Below are 15,978 nucleotides of genomic sequence, written 5' to 3'. Positions count from 1 at the left end.
AGTGCTACTAAGCAACAGTAGATAACTATCAGTGCCCGGTTAATATGTTCAAGGTGAAGACATTGCTGGGATGTCTGTCTGGTTAGAACATATTGGATACAGGTCAATCTTACCATCAGTTAGATACTCCAGCATATCCAATCATTGTCCGCTTGGGGGGTGTTTCTTTAGAATTGGTTTCTATTTTACCCGCTTCTCTAGAATCTTTAAAACCTTAATAAATTTCATTACATTCTTTTCACAGCACATGAAATCATGATACAATCATCAATGGATGACGTGCAAGCTGCTATGACAACTCAACCTACTTGGGTCACTTGTAAGCACGGAGAAAAATAAGTAAATTCAGTTTGTCATGAACTGCAATCCATTAAAATCTATATAGGATGTAACATCCCTGTTGCCAGTTGTCATTGAATCTACAGATACAAAAGCATTTGTTTATGACATTGCTGGAATTGCTAAAAGAGGTATAAAATCTTTCTAACCCATACTAATAAAGATATTTTTCAGGCATACCTAATAATTTCCAGGCACTTTTTCAAATATATTGTTACACAAGATGCCCCTGACAGAATTGTCCATAAGCATGCTAAGACAAATCTATGCACAGTACAAAGGGTGTCCCATCACTCCTCCAATCAAACTCAAATGTCCAATCAAGATAAATCCAAGCTGAGAAAGTTAAGCTTCCATAAGAGCATCTTGCAGGCCCAAGTGAAAAGGGGTTTGTGTGCCAGTGATTGACAAGGTGCTATGGGGCCCTCAGGACGAAAACAGCTCGGTGACAATTGATTTTTGTTGGGATCAAGCATGCTGCCTGCAGCATATGTTTGGCTAGCATTAGTTTGCAGGGGAAAGTAGGAGTCTGCTTGTTATTGATCTACACAAGCTTAGATACCACTTGCTGCACCGTGCAACACAGGCGCTGTAGATGTGCGTGGCAAGGGCACCTGCAGTCACCGCTCTGTCTCACTGTGCACTCAGCCAATGCAGATCGATCTGGTAATGAGTTTGTTCGAGGAAAATGTCTTAACTGTCGACAGCAACAACGGTAATAGATAATCTTTTACTTTACTGGGTATCAATAATAAATAACACATGAATAATGTATGTTTCGTTGGAGAGGGTACAGAGAAGAAAATGTCAATTGAAATACTGCACTAAAATGGAAATCACACACTGGAATAATCATGGCTGTTTACTATAAACTCATGTCCAAATAAGGACCACTTAAAATTAAAATCTTGCATATTTATTTCTTTTCCATCTAGAGTCACTGAATATATCTTAACACCACTTTGGACCATAATAAGTTACAGAGCTCTGAATACAGCATCTCAATTAATGACAGAAGGAAATAACCTAACCTATATCCATCCTAGATCAGAGATCTGAAATCATGCTATATTGAAATGTAACATGAACAGCAAATACAGGCATGGTTAAGGCAGACTGAACTGCAGAGCCACGATTTGTGAAGCTCTCTTAACGCTAAGATAGTCGTAAGTTAATGTATGTCACTTACGGCTATCTTAGCACTAAGAGAACTTCGAAAATCTAGGCCCAGCACCTTAGATTACAGGACAACCACACTCCATTTCCATCCAGAATGACATTTACAATTAATGAAACAGGTTATTGTTTTTTAAAATCATTCCTAATATATATCATAAAGGTCAATTGACACATCAGTTCCTACTATCTGTGCTGCAGATACATGACAATGGCTGAAATACAATCCTCCCGTATGCACATTCTTGTAATACAGAAGTATGTACGTGTGCAACAGCTGAGGTTATTTCCATGCCTATAGAAACAACTGTCAACATGTGGCCATGCTGCTTGTCACAACAATGCTTCATACAGTGTCAGCGAGCAGGTCATGCCCTTTCAGCTTTGACAATGGGAATGCATGGAGCAAAGCATCTCCAAAAGGAGGTGCTCAACAAAGATACCCAACACCTTTGATGTGAAAAAATATGAGCGAAAGCATGTCATAACTGCACATCATAGCTTTGGCTCCAGTATAAATGACCCATGCTTAAGTTTCCATTATTCTGGTTGCCCTGGTATCAGTGGTCATGCATGAGCAGCATGACACAGCCTGGGCTAGTCTCATGGAGCATGACAGCAACATATTGTCATGAAAATAACCGAAGCTGACTTGATTAATGAAATGTCCAATACCCAGGTTTGATAGCAAATGGTTAAAGTAGCTGACTTGATCATTAGAAAACAAAAGTTCAAGGCAGTCTTGTACTAACTGTTTGATTATATATACACCAAACATACCTTGTCTCATGCATACTTCCATGTTTAGGTATAGTGAGAGTAATAAGTAATGGTAGTGCATCTTGTTATACAATTATTATAATCAGCTCAATCATCAAAGTTCACTAGGCTCACCCTGGGTTCCACCAACACTTGACATTTACTATGGAGTGATATGAAGGCAAGACTACTTTTAGCATCATTTTTAGTCTTGATCTTTGACATCTGAGAGTCACAGACACTTGTACATAATCAATACTAGCAGGCTGGAATATCCTCCTGGTCAATGTCCATATCTGTCATCCTATAAGTGCATTCCTGTCGTCACAGGCAGTTATAATGAAGCAGACATAAAACTTCTGTGATGGGATTCAAACCACAGACTATCTGATCCACAGGTTGGGGCTTGATACAACCCAAGAGCTTGACTCCCTCAGCAAGGTGACAAAATAAGGACTTTATCTATGGGATGACTCCACACCCAGCTACAATATCAACACATAGGGGCTGTATACCTCCTCAACAACCATTTAATATACTCCCAAAGTGCCTCATATTTCCCACTCCGTTGATGATGCTCGCCTAACACCAGATGACAGATCAGAGCTCCACTACTTACAGAACCAGCAGGTGATGTGAAGCAAACCATAGGAAAATTCAATTTTCAATGGGCAGACGACTAACTACATTAGGTATATGAACCGGCCATAATGTTAGCCAGTCCTGCTGGTGGTAAACTGATAATGTGTGTTGGCATATCATATGGTGCTGCTTACAGAATTGTGTGTCAGCATCCGACATCCTAGAATGAATACATGCATGAGATATGAGATGAGACCGTGCTGAGTGGCAATACAAGAACATATCACATTGTCATGAGAGTCCAACATACAAATTGCCCAATATTATGCATGTTAAAGTGCTGTTTCAAATTCTGAACAGAACAAAGTGTAGTAGTAGGTGTCCATAAGTCCCAAATCCACAAGCATGCATAACAGTCTGCATCTTCAGCCATCGTGTGAAGCCTGAGTTGGGTCAGGTGATGTTCGATCATATGGGCTCAGCTTATAATAGTTCATATAACAGAACCAAAATTGATTCAAATGGTGCATTTGGGCACAAACCTAAATAAATATAAACCTAACAAATCGATGAAAAAAGCTCATGAACAACAATTATAAACATAAAGAATAATATCAACAGAGGTCAAGGACAGAGTATGGAATCAGATGCAAATTTTTATTTTTAACCCCAAGCTAAAATTCATCTTCTGGTGAGAGGAAGAAAATATGATTAACTGCCTACTCCTTTGTGGCCATAACAACATTATGTGTTTGACATTTACCTTGTTTGGTGTGTACTGTATGTGACTAATCCATTCTACTGTCACTATAACACAGTTATCCTCAACACATGTTAATTCCCTAACACATGACTCAACAACTCCATGCCCAGTTAACAAGCTCTGAGCATAAAAGACATGTCAGTAATATTCAGTTCACTGAATGGGACAAATATCTGTTATTTCTATATTGAATATACCAGTTTATACATTCTGAGCAACAACCAAAACTAGCCAATAACCCAAAGCATGCTCCAAAATACATTATAATTATTGAACCATAAAAGTTCTCTTCACTCATTCTGTTCAGTGAATAAAACCACCAACATATGTCTAGACCATTATTTGAATCCAATCAAGGTCGACCTAGGGATATCGATGTCCTGCCAGCAGGACCTACGGCAGGTGTTCCAGCTCCTCCACCAGGGGCATCATGCATGGTTTGAGGCTCAGGTGGCAGTAGTTGTATTTCCAGCTACATCATTTATGGAAGGTGGTGATTACTCTACCATTCTAAATAAACCCCCTGACTCATCCCTGAATCACTTAACACGCCTCAGGTACGTGCAACAGAAGTTCAGCTCTACACTGGCTCATTACCATAACCTTGACCAAAATACAACCAAACAGAAAAACATTCCTGTTTTCAAACTCAGTGTCGAATTCACACTAGAGTACTGCCATCACATACATTTCAGATTTCAAACTGGGCGTTTCATTCATACTGATGTACAGGAGGGATGTGTGTTCCTGCCAATACTCTCAACCTCTGATTATTGGACAAGTTAAGGTGATCTATCCTGGCATGTTTCTGAGCTGAATTCACAATGCGTTATTTTCGTAGTTGATCTTTTCTAAACATAGCAGCCAAATCGTGCACAGAAAAGCAACTCTTACACACTGAAGCCAACTATTTTTAACTGTACCCACATCAAATGGTTAACACAGTAATTAACTCAACAACGCCGGCAAGGTAAATGTCAGCGATATATAAGTAGCCAGTTTTAATTAACTGGTGTTTGTTGTGAATAATGATGACCTCTTCTCCTGCTGCATGAAGAGCTGGTTCATTAATTGGGTCATATATTGCTGGCTTCCATTCCCAGCATTCCTGCCATATCAGCAGAACTTCAATTATCACGTTTCCTAATAACAATCAAGATACATCTAACTGAACCCAACCGCAATAAATGAACATAATAAACAGCTTCATTATCAACATGCCACACAAGTCGATACAAGTATCTCTACTTTCACTCAGAAACTAATCAATCAAACCTCAAACACGTTTAAAACAAGCTGACTACATGCTTTGAAATAAAAAAATCATCCAAGTCATGAAGGTCCCCTTGCAATAAGTCAGCTGTCATTAATCAAAGATTTGGGAGGTATTTAGATCATTAAGATTCTCAGCAGCAATCTCTAGAGTACCAGACCATTGCTAATTTTTATCACACTGTGGTTTGGTGGTACAAGTGATCTTTACTACCGTCAATATATCTGCCTATATTTTCAGAGCAGTTGCATTCTGAACCCCAAAAATCATTTTCGTCTCATAGTCTCAGCCATAATTTTCCAAGAGCAGGATCTTCTGAACATTATGCCAAATGACATATCTCACTGCAGACTTTACATGTTAGCTGTTAAGACTCGCAATAAAATCACATAACTACCATCACAAGGCCATATGATCAAATTTTGGAGCTGTGTTTTGCCTACTTTGATCACAATATACTCCAACACTATCATCTGCAATACCACTGGCATTTCTATAATTGTTGACGTGAACTAGGCGTGTGCTTGGCTGGAAGCCACAGAGAATGAGCAACACTAATAGATTCCTTGTGTTCTGCACACAGCACTAAAAAGCAGCATATAACAAAGTGAATATTGTTCAATGGATGAAACAGCAGTGATGCCTAACATACTGGTGGAGGGATTTGACTGAGACGTGACACTGGACCACAAAGGATAACTTATCTTCCGCAAGAAAGCCTAAAAGTATTTCAAATCAGATTCAAGTCATTTCACCATTGTAAATCGAATCATCATAAGGTCCTGACTGTACAAGACAATGTCAAAATTGAACAGTTCTTGTTAAGTCTTATACACTTTTAAGCATATAACCTATCTTTAGCCTCAATGGGAATTCAGTTAAAACTGCAAGTTTCTTTACTGCAGTGTAACTTAGCATTACATGACAAACGTGGACAGCTGTTGAAATATATAAGAATCTACACATACAAGTACCTACATAAATCTGACGAACATAAAAACAATGTGAGATAACCTTATTTACTATCATGCGTGCACATGCCTATGAAAAGTTACTGCTAAGTCCCACAATAAAAAATATAGATACATATCTTCGGAACTTCTATTCACCTTGACCAACAATGCCCACAATATTTTTAAAGATATTGATCATATGTGACCTTTGTCACTAGTTCTTAGCCCTAGTAATCACAGCTAAACATAATCCATGTAACAACACTAAAATCCCCCAAATATGCTGCCAAGCAGTGCGTTGGGGCAAGTCAACTCAAACTGTAGTAAATGCTGAGGTTGTCAAATGGGAATAATTACACCAACATGTCTGTGAAATGACCATATTTTAGCAACAAGAAAAAGGTGTCCAATTATCATCTTTAAAAATATAATAAAAAGGCGCCAAAGGACTTCTCTTCAATTCCAAAAACTGCAGTAATCTATACTTGAAAGGGCTGTATTGGATATACTTGTTTCAAGGTCTGAATGACGGCCTAGAGAAACACTATTAAGAGGACATCGCATCTACATGACGTCAGCAAACACATCATGTATGTCACGTGACAAATTGCCAGTGAGTTGAAGCCACAAAATAAATAAATAGCTCCGATAACAAAATGCTGAGAATCATCACAGGATCATACCATCAGAATTTGGTGTTAATGAAGCGATGACGATATATGACCAGAGTATGGCTGCAAGCATTGCAGGCTCGAAGTATTTCCACGAAGTACACAGCATAGAGATGGTTAGCAAGCTTGGCACAACACTTGACCATGTCAGGCAGAATGGCATGCCAAATCCCCTGGTTACTCAACTAGTGTGGACAAATGGACACATGCTGGTCTACCATTCTGAAGGCACCCTCATGGAGACCTTTTCATCTGCAGGTGACCAATTCCACACTGGCAGCACAAGCACTATCATACTTACTGGATATAAAGCACCCTGGAATATTGCATTCAACACAAACCACACAGAATTCCTTTAATACTCCACAAGTTTTCTAAATCCAAACACCAAAAAAGTTGCAATGTCAAAGCAGATCCAGTGGGACATATCACATAATTGCAGTCATAGGTGTACAGAAAAACGTATGAACCATCACAATGCAGTGACTGATTAGGTATGTTTTAAAGCTGGTCTCAGGAATGTTCCAGCCATATCGCAGCTAGTGACAGCAGCAAATATTGCTTCATAAATATCTAGCATAAGAAGGAACCGTTTACAAGCCAGGCTTGTATCAAAACGGAACTTTTTTTCCCAGAATCAAAAATATGTAAAAAAGAACAGATGGAATAAAAAGACTTACCTCTAGGGTCCACATTCTTCATCCATGCTTGTGCAGATGGCTGTTCCCCTGCAATGAACACAAGCTTGTTGTCAATGCCTCTACAACACTTCATGTGATGATAGTTCAACTTCATTAAACAGTTCACTAACTTCTTCTGACATAACATCAATCAATACAAATCAACTTAGCCATTTTAAAGTCATAAATTATACATCCTTGGATGTTGAAGAATGTTTGGCTAATTATCTGATTACAGACCCTATTGTAATTAATATATATATACAGAAAAGGATTTTAAGCAAAACTCCGGTAACTTGAATCAATTCCTGACCAACCAAACCAGTGGAAGAAAGCAAATACAAGTGCCAGCGTCAGGGTACTATGACATACAGAGCCAGGTCACCCCGCAAACGACCCCACCACCATTCTTTCAACCTGTTTCAAGCATGGGCTGTTCAGCACCAGTACTACAATCCAAGTATCAATCAGTCTAAAATTTGAAAACCTGACTCGTTTGACAACCCTTGTTGGGCACTCCAGATTAACTATGTTTATTGCAGCAATATCCGACATGGAAATAATTAAGTCTGGACCAGACAAACCAGTGATTTATATGATCTGAAACATCCTATACCACCTGGGTGAGATGCTTGCAATCAACCAAGTCCCTGTCTAACCAACTAATCCAAAGAACTTATCGTTTACAAGAAGAAATCATGTGCTGGGAACCTTGACTGACCAAGGCACCAACAGGACACTGAGAAGTCTAATTATGATGTAAATCCTACACACTAAAAATCATTGTAACTTAAAATCAATCCATCATCTGGAAATTACTGAGAAAATGGCAAAGAATCTCGAAACTAAGAGCCATAAGGGGTTATCATTGCTATATCTAACCTTTCCTAGTTAGTAATCTCATATTTGTCAATTAAAATTCTGATAACCTCATTTGTCACTAGGCAACAATTATATATGACAACATGTGTCAAATGGTCTTTGAGTTGACTGAGTAACCTTCAAAAGGTTTCAATTCTTAATTCAAATCAATGTTCAAGCCGACACACTGGCTCTGCATGGTTTTCCCTCAACATTTTCTGTAAACTACTGTCATGTTTTCAAGTCAGCTTGCAATACACCATGAAACTAACTGAATCACAACAAGCGTACAAATCGTGAAGTCCATCCAAAAATCAACAACAAGTCAAGTTGTACTTATGAATAATGATGGCCAAATTTAGGGCGACAACAAATTGTCGGTCTAAATGATTTCCATTTGTCTCAGTTGGTATTCAACTAGAAAACCAATCCTGCATTTCCCTCATCTTGTGAGTGGTGTGTTTTGACAAAATGAGCTTCTCATAAGTTTAAAAGTTTCAGTAAACAATTAACAGTCTTCATTGTAAATATTTCTTCTGTGAAAATGGACCACATCACCAAATCACTATCATATTTTAAAGGTCAATAACAAATACAAAATTATTGCCTCAAAATACCTTTCTTGTTGTGTTAGTTTGTTTTGCTGTTTAAAAACATAATATATATCAACTATGATTTGAGTGTTGCTTTTCTTTTTGAATAAGTCAACATTCACATAAACGAGTACATGTTGGTGTATCATCACAAACATTTACACGAATCAACAAATTTTAGATGGTTATATCATCTGATTGTGATAAAATTTCAGTTCTACCAATCTGTCAATAACATACATTCATGATATTTTTAAAAAGAGTTTTTTTACCTGAATTTGGGTGTTATCTACCAAAAAGAAAAATGCAAAAAAAGAATTTTCAAGCCAGACAGGATAATAGTCAAAACATGTCAAATACTGTATTTTGTAATTGTTTCACTGAATATAATGAATAATACATCCACTGCTGATCTGTTATTGTATTCATAACCAGGGCTACAGATAATGACCGTATTGGCGTATGTACGGATAAAAAATATACACGATACGACAGGAAATAATTTAGAAAACGTAGCAGATACGCACCACAGCAATGGTGTACGGTCTTAGAATCATTTACAGACATATTTATCTGAAAAAGTATTGTTTAATTGTTTATTGACCGTTTATACCAGAGTAGCAATGCTGTCATGCATATATGAAATGAAGCACAAGTTTAATGATACACCATTAAAATCCATTCAGTACTCTAAATGTACTCTTATTGTTTTCCAGTACTCATGTATTGAAAAAATAAGGAGTACGTGCTCCCGATGTTGAAAAATTATCTGGAGCCCTGCATAACCATATTTGTATTTCAATATTTGTGTATCTTATTCGGCTCACAGCCGATCATTGCAGCCCTAGTATTTAGTTCAGGTGTTGGGACATTGGACTTACCATTTAGCAAGTCACTCTGTGTCCTTATGAATCAGCAACTTTCAGATTTTTTACCTCTTAACGGATAAACAAATTCACCTTGGCAAAAAAAAAACCTAGCCTTAATCTCCTCAATTTCAGTGTGTCACATAATGCACTTGGGCAAGTGATTACTTGAGACATAGCAAAAACAAGCCCCGTTAGTAGTCAAGTAAAATTACCATACAGTCATAGTACTTTTCCACAATGAACATTTCTTAAAATATCTAAAATCTTGTAGTATAGCATAAAACTGTAACCTGGATCGAAACTTCCATCCATAACCAAGATACTGGACAAGTATGACAGATCAATTGATCATACCAAATAAGCTCCCCCTGACAAACTTCTAGACTAATCTTATCGCTAACCTTTATCAGTACTGCTGGTTACGACTAAGCATAAACATTACAGTCTGTATGCTATTTTGTCCACTACTGTTCGGTTTCAGACAACAAATCTAACTTGCTGTTTATGGTTTTAATAAGCATCCCCATCTTCTAAATGACAAAAGCATTAAACGATGAATGTGGAAAATATGTATTCCCTTTACTGTGGATATTCTTACACTGTCACATGTACCTTCTAACCATACTTACTGTCAGGTCTCTAACAATACTTATTGTCTAGTTTCTAACAATCCTTATTGTCTGGTAACTATGATAACAGTAGGAAACAATCAGTAACAGTTCAGACTGATACTCTCAATAGAGAAATGGAAGACTGAGTGAATGGCATTTCAGACCTTTTCTTTCATTACATCATTCTTCAGCCACACAACTTATAATCAATGTCTACAAGATAAATGCTTTTATGAATAAAACTATGATGAGTCAGCTGCTGCTCTTTCTTTCAAATGTCACTTCAAAATTGCATGTCTGCCTTTATTAACAAATCACAGCACGAATAACTTAAAGAATATGTGTTCATTCGTGTAGACACAACTGGGGGTGACATGTGGAACATCGGATTCTGAGCCTCTGGGAGAAGTGTGGGACAGTGAACCAACATCTGAAGGTAGCATTATATTATACAAGACAGAAACCACCACAAGGGAAGGGAGTTTAGAAGGGGACAACGACAGATCACCTTCACACCAATCACCACAACAGTGTCAGTTGAAGAAAGTACATCTAATACAAGATACCATTTAAACATTATATTCATGCATCTTATTACAATTCCAGCTTGCAGATTGAAATACACAAAATTGTTAATACAAAAGACGTGAAAGTGATATTCACCATGTGTTAAAAGAGGGAATAATTATTTCACACAGCATAACAACATGAAACAGTATTATCAAACATCTGAATGCCATGACACAAGGTCTCGTCACTCAGAACCTGTAGCATTTTAGTAAAAACCTGGAGCATACTGAACATTGCTGAGAACATACAACACAATGTAAGTTTGAAGAGTAAGCCAGATTAAGCATCCTACAATTACACCTGTGCATATATATTTAACACATTATCACTAATCATCTTGTAAATGGATAAACAAAACCAATGTACTTCAAAACGGTTAAAAAGTCTAAAACATCACCCATGTGATCGAAAAAACTGTGTGCATGGATTTATGAAAATATGTACACATGATAGACCTATATTTGTCTGTGTGAGTTGTAACCCATAAATCAAATCAGCATTTATCAATTGTTCCAAAGCCATATTTCAGATCTGCACTGATTTGTTTCAGGTGTCAGTTTTATTGAGAGCCAAGTAAAAATCTATTTCAAACCACATGTCAGCTTAAATGGATCATAAATTTGGAATGTGTAGTTATGAGGCAGATAAAATATACAAGTAACTATACTCTCAAAACACAATTAGATGCCATGGTTAGACAGACAGGTGCACCCTGTGAACAAATTTAAAAGGTCCATATCAAGATCTGATGAATTGCTCTGGGCACCTTTTGGATTAATCCGATTATATTTTAGTTTCATGTAGACAATAATTTCAAATACAGTAACTTGAATATTTCTGGGACTAAATGGCAATCTATTGTCTTTGTTTTGGCTGAGGATAACACAGTAAATCATAATCTTTTGAAAGAATATTAAAGCAAGTATTAGATACAAATTACGATACCTGTGAAACTTTATCTCCCCTCATTATAAGTGATTTGAATTTATGATGAAGATGTGCATCATTTATATCACATTATCAGTATTACCAGGTTAATTATGCGGTCTTAATAATATTGAATGAACATAATGAAAACCGATAAGATAAGCTTCAATTGTGCAGTGTTTATCACTATAAGATTGAAATTTATAGGTACTTTCCAATTCATTGCATCATTAGATTTTGAATGAAAGGACCCCATAAAAATTCAAATTTAATATTTCACCTTAAGACAAGGCACCCTCAGCTTTTATGCTTTACTCCAAGCACAGATTTTTGAATGTTTGATTAACTTTGCATTAAATACCTTTAATCTCTAAAAACATTCCTTTTCGAGTCACCAGCCCTTTCTGGAATCTCTCACAATCCCCGCTCTGCATTATTTTCCCTTCCACCCTGCCTCTTCTGGAGTACTAAAGTTCTACATGAAGCAAGTCTAGATTTCCTCAGGTTCAGGGTTCTGAATCACCCATCCCATTGGTGCTCCTTTTCAATTTCAAAGTAAATTAGTTGTTTCTGTCAAAACTGCATATATTCAGAGACATTAATCTACCCTATATGATGTTTAGCATCATACATTATTGAAGATCTAAACAAAAGCTTGAATCAAGGACAAGACTTTCAAATTTCACAACAGTTGTCACAAAGGTATGATCATGACAGGAATGAATCACCAGGAGAATGGGGACCTGCTCTTAATCATGTTAAAGGGAATCCCACTGGGTACAAAAACTTCTACAAAATGATCAGTAGCACTGCCTTGAACCTAGTATCATGTGCTGAAGGCTTTTGTCATAAACCCCTAATTAACAATTGACATGTAATTTTAGTATTTTTAACAGCAAAACAACATTGATACATCAGACTTTCTACAGAAATACATCTATTGTGTTTCTATACCAGTATTTCCGAATCTGTAAGCAAAACAAATAATTGATTAAAAGATCAAACACTTCATGCACATTCTAATATAGAATTAATAATAAATTAAAATTGCTTTTTGAGAGCCCTGAAAGTTCTAAAAGGTTCATACCTTTCTAAAATGGCCACGAGAAACCCTCAATGAGAATTTACAATGGAATGTTCTGGTATTGCACAAATTGTCTGAAAACTTTCAGAAAAGCTCTCAAGAAACTAGTAATGCATGACTACATTAGAGAAAGCTAGGAGAACCATGCTGCTAGTTGTCGGAGGTGAAACTAATCAACATGATCAGAACAAGGGAAACTGGGAGGTTGATGCATGCTCTGGTAATTTGAATCAAAAATAATCTAAATTGAACTGACTGATCAAACCAAACTAAAAGTCAGATATCTTCATTATTTCTCCTCACTCCAGAAGGAAGACTTAGTCAGCTAATCATGCTCATATCTGTACTTTCAATTTGAGATATCCTGCATTCCATAGACCTATGCTATGATGCATGTCATAAGTATGAAAATATAAACTGACCAAATGAAATAAAGACAAACCTTTTATCACTATGCACAACGTCATCTCATATAATTGCAACTAATCATGTCAAAATTATATCCACAGAAACAGAATTCTCAATCAAGCAAATTTCTTGAGTAAAAAACCATGGCAATACCCACACAACGAAGATAAAATAGACAGTGAAAAGGCAAGGTCAAAAACTTGTAGCTTCATACTATATTACATGTCTTATACTTTCTGTTACTATTAAGACAAACTAAACATAATAATTCTATAATTTCTAACCTCTTCAGCGCATTTCAATAATTTTGTTGAATATGTTTTCCACACAATATGAACAGTGAATTATGGATATGGTAAAACTTCATCCAACCAAATAACTCTATTGCTGAGCACACTGAACAACTGCTTAATGTCATACTAGATATTATCTGCTTTCTGGAGACAGCTTGAACATTGAACTCATTCAAACTCTGATCACAACCAGTCTGCAACTTAGACTACTTATACGAAGCCCGAGTCCAGACAAGTATTGTCCATATAACAGCACTAAAATCTTCAGAAAATACTGATAGTAACTTCACTATTCACAACAGTAGACTCACATACTGCACAATCGAACCTTGTACACATTTTTTATGTGGACTGTTTTAGTGATTAAATTCACTTGACAGAACACCTGCCAGATGAACCATAGCTTAGATCCAGAACAAATGACATGCCATAACCAAACTGACATGGTGCATATAGCAACTGCTAATCCCTTGTTAACTTTGACATTGAAAACAGAATATCTAATGACATGCAACTATACACACAAATCAAGTAATAAGCATACTGTAAGCAGCGTGCTAAGGAGATCTGAGATGTGCAATATACAAGTACTGCTGACTGCAAGCCTCACTCTCCAATTACCTTCAGATTTAGGCTCCTCGCTAGACTCCACAATAGTTTTAGGAGGCTCTGTTTTAACATAGTCCGATGGCTCTGGGGTAGGGGGCGGGGTTGGCTCTAGTGTAGATGATGAGGGTGGGGATGCAGACGAGGGGTCGGAAATTGATGGGATAAGAACTGGGGCGAAGTCAGGTTCTGGGGCAGATTCTGTGGGCTGTTGGGAAGGCTCGTCTCCGAACGAGATCAATTGATCTGACATGAGTTGTTCAGCCTCCGACGCACCAGCAGCATATCGGTCCTCTTCTGCCTGTTCCTCACCAGGAATGGAGGTTGATGTCACTTCCTCGTCTTGGGCAAGATAGTCATCCATTTCGGCACCAGCTGCATCGTATTTGTCCACTCGCTCGAAATCATCGTTTGTAAAATTGTTGCTTTCTGGCTGACTATCCATTGGGTTTGGATCTGATAAATCTGCCATAATGCAAGAGTCTTTATCACAAGTTGGGTAGAATGTTCGCGAGACCTGTTGTGCAGAATGGCTCAAGTGGCTAATGTCTCACTATGCAGTCAGATCGTTCACTGCATTAACATGGCCGTCGTCTGACGTAATCAGCGCATGCGCCTCTTAAGCTGGTATTAGGATCACTGTACGCGTCCGACATAAATATTGCACGTATAAGAGACGGAGCCCAGCTGCGCAACAAGGCGCCATGACCGTTTATCCATACTCATTGAATGTATCACAAGAAAGTGAATTTGGGCGCCTCGTCACCAAAAATACACGTGAACACCGGAATTGAAGATTATTTAGAACACGTTACTGATGATTTCCTGTATTGGTTGTTTGTTTCTTTGAAAATAGAAATAAAACAATAACTATTACTGTTTAATCTTTATCCACGCGTACAAAGGGGAAAAAAGAAAGAAATGAATCATATGTTTATCAGTCATAGTTTAAAAATAGAATGCAAAATACATTATTCATTATCAGGAATATTTTCAACTTAGATATCATTAGGGCCCAGTTATATACTATTTAAGAAGGGGTGAGGGACGGACCGGGTTGCAATAACATATCAGGACGAGAGAGAGGATCTTTTAACAAAACAATATAAATACTGACAGACATCAGGGTCGAAAATAGAAGGTGGGATGAGCACTACCCAAATTACGATTTGAGAAGGAAACGCCATGATACATGGACTGACACCTGTTGACAAACGAGGTGTCAGAAGAAAGTGTTTGCGGGGATGGTTATAAGAAAATGATTCATAATTTGGGTGAGGTGAAGTACTTTAAAGGAAGACTACGCTCCATGGCTAAGTCTAGATGTTGTAATAAAGCCTTGTAAGCGACATAGTCGTGTGTAATCAAGGTACCTATTATTTGTTGGAAAATAATAATTCTCGCTACCAACCAGTTCTCTCTGCAGTGCTACAGCTCCAAATGAAGCAAGTCTAAGCTTTCTATGTCCTTCACATGGGGATCCTTTTCTTTTAAAAGGATTTCCTTGCTTCTGTGAAAAAAAGAAACCTTAATTTTAAAATTCACAAAAAGTTAGCCAATGTTGATCTTTGAGCACTTTATTTCCCCACTAATAGTTTTAACTCCAGGTTTATTGTACAAAGCGTTATACAGAAATTATTTGATATTTATAGACAGGAGTGGAAGGAATCGGTAGGGAATACCTGTGGTCCATATAAACAGGGGACAAATAAGCTACGCTTTTATAGTACTTTTAAGGATGTTTATACCCCAGAATTTTACGTAACTCATCCCATGCCCCGCCCATACAGAAGTGCATATGCTAAGTTCAGATGCGGCACTGCACCAATTAATATTGAGCTGGGTAGATATAACAATATCCCACTTAACGACAGAAAATGTTTTTATTGTAAACACTGTGTTGAAGACGAAGTTCATGTTTTAATTAATTGTCCGGTTTATAGTGATGAACGTTTTAGTC

The 15,978-nt window shown here is 37.3% G+C and overlaps 1 protein-coding gene across 5 annotated transcripts in view; it reads right to left on the bottom strand.

Annotated features, from left to right (window-relative positions):
• LOC124284461 (reticulon-1-A-like) overlaps positions 1-14,629 on the bottom strand; it is a 32,083-nt gene extending 17,454 nt beyond the window's left edge. For 2 of the 5 annotated variants that reach the window (XM_046720540.1, XM_046720541.1), the window contains exons 1-2: positions 14,034-14,629; positions 7,197-7,244 (exon numbers count right to left, since the gene is read on the bottom strand). In XM_046720540.1, coding sequence (XP_046576496.1) covers positions 7,197-7,244; positions 14,034-14,490 — 505 coding nt within the window. In that variant the 5' untranslated portion in view covers positions 14,491-14,629. The remainder of the gene's footprint in view (positions 1-7,196; positions 7,245-14,033) is intronic. The other 3 variants (XM_046720542.1, XM_046720543.1, XM_046720544.1) reach the window with 2 other exon arrangements.
• Positions 14,630-15,978: the final 1,349 nt, after the last annotated feature.

The sequence above is a fragment of the Haliotis rubra genome, unplaced genomic scaffold (assembly GCF_003918875.1).
Source record: "Haliotis rubra isolate DU_JTF1 unplaced genomic scaffold, ASM391887v1 Scf337, whole genome shotgun sequence".
NCBI classification, from domain to species: domain Eukaryota; kingdom Metazoa; phylum Mollusca; class Gastropoda; order Lepetellida; family Haliotidae; genus Haliotis; species Haliotis rubra.
Note: the sequence above shows the minus strand (reverse complement) of the source record. Positions and strands in the feature narration are given on the sequence as shown.